We start from the raw sequence: 7,876 nt of genomic DNA, 5'->3' as shown, positions 1-7,876 counted from the left end.
TAAGCTGTAATGCCACAGCTCTCTACCCAGGGCGACAGCTTGAGGCTCTGTCTCTAAAATAAAATAAAATAAAATAAAAATAACTGGTGTTGTGGCCCGGGCCTTAAGTCCCAGCTATTTAGGAAGCTGAGGCAAAATAATCACTTGAGCCCAAGAGTTTGAGGTTGCTGTGAGCTATGATGCCACAGCACTCTACCAAGGGCGACAAAATGAGATTCTGTCTCAAAAAAAAAAGTTAATAAATATAAAATCTTTTAATACGGCACCCTGAACAAAATAATAAAAAATTATTTGTGAAACATAGAATCAAACTATACAACAAGCACAAAGAGCATACCTAACTACTACCTATATATGAATATAAATTGAGAAATCCTTGATTTTCTGATAATCTGGCAAATTGCAATTCTGAACACAGTTTGTAATACATAAAGGTTTAGGTTTATAAGGAATATCATTAAGTCAAATTTAACTGCCTAGAATGATTTATCCACAGAAAGAACCCCATACACAATAAACATACAAAATTCTGAGGGATCAAATCCAAAATTTTTATTCTCTAGAGAAATGTATAAAGCAGTTTAACTCAGAACATACTGAGACAGAACACAAAGTAACGGAAATGCCACTTTAGCCACCAAAAGAACAGGAAAAGCAAATACTAAGCCTTTACTTTGAAAGTCTAGGGCTACTTCTTCCTGGTAGGGCTCTAACCTCTTGCCAAAATGCCTTTAAGTTTATTTTTCTTACTTCTTTGATTTTGAGAAATCATGAAATTAAACATTTTAGAAATGAAGAAAAGCGACTTTCTATACTTATAGTTAACTTTCACATTAGATATTCTAAATAATGATAGAAGAACAATTTTAAATTGAAGTAATTCTCATGATTGAAAGATTATTTTTAAACAAAGAGTATATTTTTAAAACATCAATGTGTTTCATACAATGCTTCACAAATCATATGAAAGAAAAAGCCACAGACCTTCATATGAAGTGTTTGACTTAAATGCAAAGACAACTTTAACAATTATCTAGATACAGGTCCAAAGTCTAATACTACAAGTATTTCCTTCTTTTTTTTTTTTTTTTTTTTTGAGACAAAGTCTCACTGTGTCACCCAGGCTGGAGTGATCATAGATCACTGTAACCTCTACCTCCTGGGCTCAAATAATACTCCCAAGTCTCTGGGACTAAAGGCACACACCACTACACTCAGCTAATTTTTAGATTTCCTTTTTAGAGAAGAGATTGCTATGTTGTCCAGATTGGTCTTGAACTCCTGCCCTTAAGCAATCCTCCCACCAGGGCCTCCCAAAGGGCTAGGGTTATAGGTATGAGCCCAGCACCACACAGTATTCCTTAAAATAACAAATAACTCTTCCAGTGAAGCATAATTACTTTGTAAAGATATTTCAGCGGCCAGGCGCAGTGGCTCACACCTGTAATCCTAGCACTCTGGGAGGCCAAGGCAGGTGGACTGCCTAAGCTCAAGAGTTCCAGGCTAGCCTGAGCAAGACCAAGACCCCACCTCTAAAAATAGCCGGGTGTTGAGGTAGGCCTGTAGTCCCAGCTACTCAGGAGGCTGAGGTAAGAGAATGTGAGCCCAAGAGTTTGAGGCTGCTGTGAGCTATGATGCTACAGCTCTCTATTGCCCAAGGGTAACAAAGTGAGACTGTCTCCAAAAAACAAAAAAGATATTTCAGAATTCATTTGCTAATTACAAAAAAGATGGTTACAAAAATCAGTGAAAGTCAAGATCTTTAAAGTTTCTCTTTTAAAATATAGAAACATAGGAGGAAAAAAATAGATCTGTGGGGTTCAGCTACCCACATCAGGCATTTGACATATGTAATCAAATCTTACTATTACTGTACCACTTTGATCACTTCCTTACTATTTTCTGTATTTCAGAACTATTAAGGCTAAGCAGTAAGGAACAAAACAGATCAAATAATCAAAAATGAAAATATAAATCATACAGTTAATTCTTATGGGAAAGAGCAGAAAGCCTACACATTGACTACAAAATAACTATCTTTTTAAAACAAGATCTTTTGGGGGGAAAATGTCCCAGTTACCTCATTTCTATAAAAAAAAAAAAAAAAAAAAAAAATTCCTGGGATAGATCTTTCACTTTGTTTTCTTTACATGAGTCGTCTTAGAAATCAGATCCAGGTTCCCAGATACCATCTTGACAATATGCAAACTAAGCACCCCTAAGATGTCATTCACTAAGATATTATAGACCAACATACATGCTTAAAAAGCAAAATTCAGGGACACTTGAGTATTTGATGTACTTTTTCTTTTTCTTTCCTTTTTTTTTTTTTTTAAATTTTTGGCAGGGATGGGGCCTCACTATATGCCTGGGCTGATCCTAAACTCCTGACCTCAAGCAAATTCTCCCACCTCAGCATCCCACAGTGCTGAGATTACAGGCACTAGCTACCATGCCCAGCCTATACACTGTCAATGGTCATACAAACTACTAACCCTTCTACATATGCAAACATTCACAAATCTTCCTTCTTCAGAATCTGTTTTCCACAATTAAAATTAAGTAAAGTCTAGCTTTGGTTCACAACAGATAAATACCTATGCTGTACCCACTAAAAAGAGATACACTTGATGCTTAGTATAATTTTGTTTTAGAATAGATAATGCAAATTGTGGCTGAAACGAAGTGTTCCTAGACATTAACTTAGAAAAATACAAATTAAAAAATTAAGACATTACAGCCATTAACATAAATATAACACTTCAGTGAAACATATCAAAAAGTAAATGTCCAGCCAGGTAATGTCCTCCTGTACACCTAGCACTGAGAGAGGCCAAGCCAGGAGGATCACTTGAGGTTAGAGCAAGACACCAACTTTACAAAAAATGAAAAAAATTGGCTCGGTGCCGGCCACATACACTGTGGGTGGTGGGTTCAAACCCAGCCCGGGCCTACCAAACAACAGTGACAACTACAACAACAACAAAAATAGCTGGGCAGGGCGGCACCTGTGGCTCAGTGAGTAAGACACCAGCCCAATATACCAAGGGTGGTGGGTTCAAACCTGGCCCTGGCCAAACTGCAACAAAAAAAATACCCGGGCATTGTGGTGAGCGCCTTTAGTCCCAGCTACTCAGGAGGCTGAGGCAAGAGGATCACCTAAGCCCAAGAGCTAGAGGTTGCTGTGAGCTGTGACGCCACAGTACTCTACTAGGACAATAAAGTGAGACTCTTAAAAAAAAAATAGCTGGGTGTTGCAGCGGGTGCCTGTAGTCCCAACTACTTGGGAGGTTGAGGCAAGAGAATCACTTAAGCCCAAGAGTTTGAGGTTGCTATGATCTGTGATGCCGCAACACTTTACAGAGGGCAACATAGTGAAACTATGTCTCAAAAAAAGAAGAAATTAGCCAGGTGTGGTGCAAGCCTGTTTTCTCAGCTACTCAGGAGGCTCAGGTAAGAGGATGGCTTGAGCCCAAGACTTTGAGGTTGCAGTGAGCTATAATGGACATCACTGCACTCTCACTGGGGCTACAGAGCAAGACTCTATTTAAAAAAAAAAAAAAGTGTGTATACATATATATACACACATATATATAAAGAAAATTAAGAATTTATATCAAAAACAGGGTAAGATTAAAGGCTATGAGATCAGATGTTAAAAAGTGTTTTTTCTAAACTTCAGTCATTATGTTTTAAACATTCTATAACCTCTTTAAATGTAATTAGAAGCTACTTTTTATGTATATAAATTGCCCCATCCATCACCAGAGAGAGAGAATTAAATGAGATGGTAAGTGCCAGGAAAACTGAAGTTCTTCCAATGTAAGTGCTACTATTCTTCTACCTTAATTATGGTGATTAAAGGCCTGAAATTAACTGGAAATCATGTTTATTTTTACAAATATGGTTAAAGTTTAACAACTCTTTTCATACTAGGGATACTAGTCAACATTATCATCCACTAACATCTACAGTATAAGCAAAATAAAAAGGTCTTTTTTCAACAAGTACATAATGTAGTATGAACTGAGCCATAATTCATGGATTATAATAATGACTTCCTAATTAAGGAAAGACCTGGTGGTTGAGTGCCTGTAGCTCAGTGGTTATGGTGACAGTCATATACACCGGAGCTGGCGGGTTTGAATACAGCCCAGCCTGCCAAACAATGACAACTACAACCAAAAAACAGCCGGGCATTGTAGGAGCACCTGTAGTACCAGCTGCTTGGGAGGCTGAGGCAAGAGAATCGCTTAAGCCCAAGAATCTGAGGTTGCTGTGAGCTGTGATGCCACAGCGCTCTGCCAAGAGTGACAAAGTGAGATTCTATCTCAAAATAAATAAACAAATAAGAAAAGACTTTGGTGAGGAAGTACACAGAAACCACTTCCACATTCTAAGACCTATAGGAAAAACAAGAGTCTTAAGCCTGTTTTTGTTAAATGTTGTTGCCATTTGGGTTTTTTTTTTTTTGGAGACAGAGTCTCACTTTGTCACCTTCAGTAGAGTGCTGTGGCATCACAGCTCACAGCAACCTCAAACTCTTGGGCTTAAGTGATTCTCTTGCCTCAGCCTCCCAAGTAGCTGGGACTACAATCACCTGCCACAACACCCAGCTATTTTTTTTTCTTTTTGTGGGGGAAAGGAGGTCTCTCTCTGGTTGGTCTCTGAACTCATAAACTCAGCCAATCCACCCACCTCGGCCTCCCAGAGTGCTAGGATTACAGGCATGAGCCACCTCTACCAACCATAAATGCTGCCATTTAAAAATATAATTATTTGGGTTCACATAAGTAGTTATTAGTTGACAACATTAAAAGGTACAACAGAACTAAACTTCTGCTATAAGGAAAAATTCCTAAAACGGAGAAAAATTACTTGAAATGACAGATCTCTATATTAAAGCCTTAAGTTCATGATGTCAACACCAAGAACCTTTTCAATTTTCTTAAAGCGTCTTAACATGTGGAAGAAGGTGTTTTTTAAGTAAACCACTCATTGGTCAGACTTCACTTAAACTTATTTAATTAGTAAGAACTGGTTACAAGAGCATTTTAAACAATACAGGATAAATAGTGTCACTGTGTTCTGAAAACCTCATTGAAAAGAAATAGAGGCATTTCATACTTCCTTTTAAGTCAAACACTGCCAGCAATATTAAGCTTTAAAAAGTTAGGAGCTTATAAAAATAGAGATTGTAGAGAAAAAGAACCACAAATGTTCTCCAAACCTAATCCTAGTTACTATATGCAGTAGCGGCTATTACAAGAGAAAGGGCTAATAACATTCATAAAATATAAGCAAATATTACTCCTCTAACCTTATCTAAGCTATTTCATACCCTTTTGGCAATATGTTCAAAGAACCACTACTACATCTGAAATAAGACACAATCTTTATAAAGACTTAAAAGCAAAATAGTTGTCACTTCTAACCCTCAAATCCAAAAACAAAGAAAGAGGAAAGAGAGAAAGAAAGAAAGACCACTAAAAAGAGAATTAACAGTATTAGGGTAAAGTATAAGATTTGGTAGGGCAAACCAAGTATCCATTCGAAAACAGCAGAAATGCCTACTCCCCATATCAGATAATCAAAAAAGCATTTACAGCTCCACAATGCAGTTTTAAGAATTTTCTGTTCATAAGTGTCACCACTTAAATATAGTCTCCATTCTCCAAACAGGCCAGGACTGATAGTTAAAAAGTTGCCTACAGGAGTATATCACCTCTGAGAACTAAGCACTAATGATTTTATTTTTAAACTTCTCCACAAGTTTGGAATGATAGAGGAATACATCACAATGAATGAGTTTGTCCATAGCAATAATTTGCTCTAAAAGCATTTCATGAGCAATGTATCTTGGAAGAATTAACATTTTGTAAATTTTTTTATACGTGCAAACCTTACAGCCAAAGTCCAAATGAGAAATGAAAAACAGGCCTCCTGACAGTGAATTCCCTATCAGGGCATGCTCACTCTTTCTTCAAACAGTAAAGGAAAGTAACTTTCCTGTATATTTAAAAGTCAGACTAATGTGCCCAGTAGTCACTTAACAAGGAACTTACTATTTTGACTATTTCCGTACTTTTCCCTGAAAAGTTTCAGGTCAAAGCTCCACTGACTCAAAGACTGAGTGTTCAAATGAGCTTTGTACCCTGAGGTAAAGGAACACAAAGAAAAAGAAGGATATTACAGGTGGCTTCCAGGTTTGAAAATAACTTCAGAGGAGTTAGCTCTCTTAATTATATCTAAGTTAGTGAATACAGCAGTACTATGCCATATAAGAAAAACTAGTTCCTCAAAAGGTAACTGTCTACTATGTTCAGTTCAGACTTAGTTTGAAAAATAAATATAACTGAAAATAGGTACTTCGCATAAATTAAAACGTATCCAAACTCAAGCATCATTAAACATCGTTGTAAGCTATGCGTGGGTAAACTTATTAATCCATTTTGAATTCTAACAGTCTACGCTTCACACTCAAAACTTCTAAATTCAAACCGCCAGGGTTAACAGTCCCAGGAATGGATACCAATATCAGCAAAACCTTTCCCCATATTCCCATTTGAAAGGGAGGGTGGTGGTGGTGAACATTCATAACTCACCCCAGTCAAAAGTATGGACAATAATACAACGGCTAAATTCCTCTAGAGGAAAATAAAAATCCCAACTTTCCACAAGGCTTCCCCTACACGAAACTGAATCCCTTCTTCACATTCACTCCCACGAAGAAGGTAATCTGGGGGAAAGTAGGGTACTGTGTATGGGGCTTAAAATAAGTCGAAGGAACTTAATTGACGCTACGAAGGCAAAGAACGGTAACCCAATTCAGAGACGAAAGATGGAAGAGAAAGCCAGGAAGCGAAGGGAGAAGCTAGTGCAGAGCAAAAGAAATGGGAATCACTTCAAGGGAGGCAACCCTGAGGGTTACAGAGTAGGAGGGATCCGGGTTCAAGGAACCCGGCGTTTACAGAAACCCGAAGGCGGCCAGAGGGGAAACAATGGAGCCGAGAGACTGGGAGCAAGCGGGAGACGCTCAGGCGAGGGCAACGAGGCGGCACGGGCTGGGAGGGATGGAGAGCAGAAGGCTGCAGCAGAGAGGGGTAGGAGAATGAGAGGCGAAGTGGGGAGGCAAGTTGGTCCAGTGTGAGGGGGTACGCTGGCGCACCGGGCGCCGAGGCGAGGGTCCCCTAGGAACCAGAAGGGGAGTGGCTTGTCAAAGATTTTTAGGGAACAGGGGCCGCCGAGGCCATGAAGGCTGATGTGATGGAAGCAAAAAGAACAGCTCAACGAGCAGAGAGCCGCCGTGCCAGTAAGACGCAGGGAGGGAAGAGGCAGCTGAAGGGGGAAAAGGGAAAAATGAGCGAAGGAAGCGGTTGGCATGGGCGGGGAGTGGGGGCCGAGGACGGCTTCACTCACAGTCCAGGTGCTTTTTCTTGGGCCCCATGATCTCGTGGGTCGTGGCCTTGCATACTGTCTTGGATACGGCGGAGCCGGTGACACTGTGCTGGGCGGCGGTGATTCGGTCCGTCAGGCTCTGGCCGGACATCTCTGCGGCTCCTCCGCCACCCCTCCCGCTCGGCAGCCGGCGGGGACCGGGACCCCCAAGCGCCGGAGGACCCCCACCCCCCACCGCACCCCCTACCCCCACCGGCTCCTTCCCTGCCTGCCGGCCTGGGGCGGGGCTCAGGGCCGCGCGCTGCCACCTAGCCCGGAGAGAACCGGCTCGTGTCACCCACGGGGTCGGACACGACGTCGGGCACTCCCTTGCCCCCGCCTCGGCTCAGCCCACCCCTTCCCTGGTCAGCTGGAGCCCAGCAGGGCAAGAGGGACAGGCAGCTGCAGGAAAATGGCGGCGCCAGGCTCCTCCTCGGAG

At 40.9% G+C, this 7,876-nt stretch overlaps 1 protein-coding gene across 11 annotated transcripts in view; it reads right to left on the bottom strand.

Moving 5' to 3' along the window:
* PICALM (phosphatidylinositol binding clathrin assembly protein) overlaps nucleotides 1-7,876 on the bottom strand; it is a 100,966-nt gene extending 93,090 nt beyond the window's left edge. For 8 of the 11 annotated variants that reach the window (XM_012803430.1, XM_023511706.1, XM_023511718.1 and 5 more), the window contains exon 1: nucleotides 7,420-7,876. In XM_012803430.1, the coding sequence (XP_012658884.1) occupies nucleotides 7,420-7,549 (130 nt within the window). In that variant the 5' untranslated portion in view covers nucleotides 7,550-7,876. The remainder of the gene's footprint in view (nucleotides 1-7,419) is intronic. The other 3 variants (XM_023511715.1, XM_023511720.1, XM_003780846.3) reach the window with 1 other exon arrangement.

The sequence above is a fragment of the Otolemur garnettii genome, unplaced genomic scaffold (assembly GCF_000181295.1).
Source record: "Otolemur garnettii isolate 467f Iridium unplaced genomic scaffold, OtoGar3 scaffold00001, whole genome shotgun sequence".
Lineage (NCBI taxonomy): Eukaryota > Metazoa > Chordata > Mammalia > Primates > Galagidae > Otolemur > Otolemur garnettii.
Note: the sequence above shows the minus strand (reverse complement) of the source record. Positions and strands in the feature narration are given on the sequence as shown.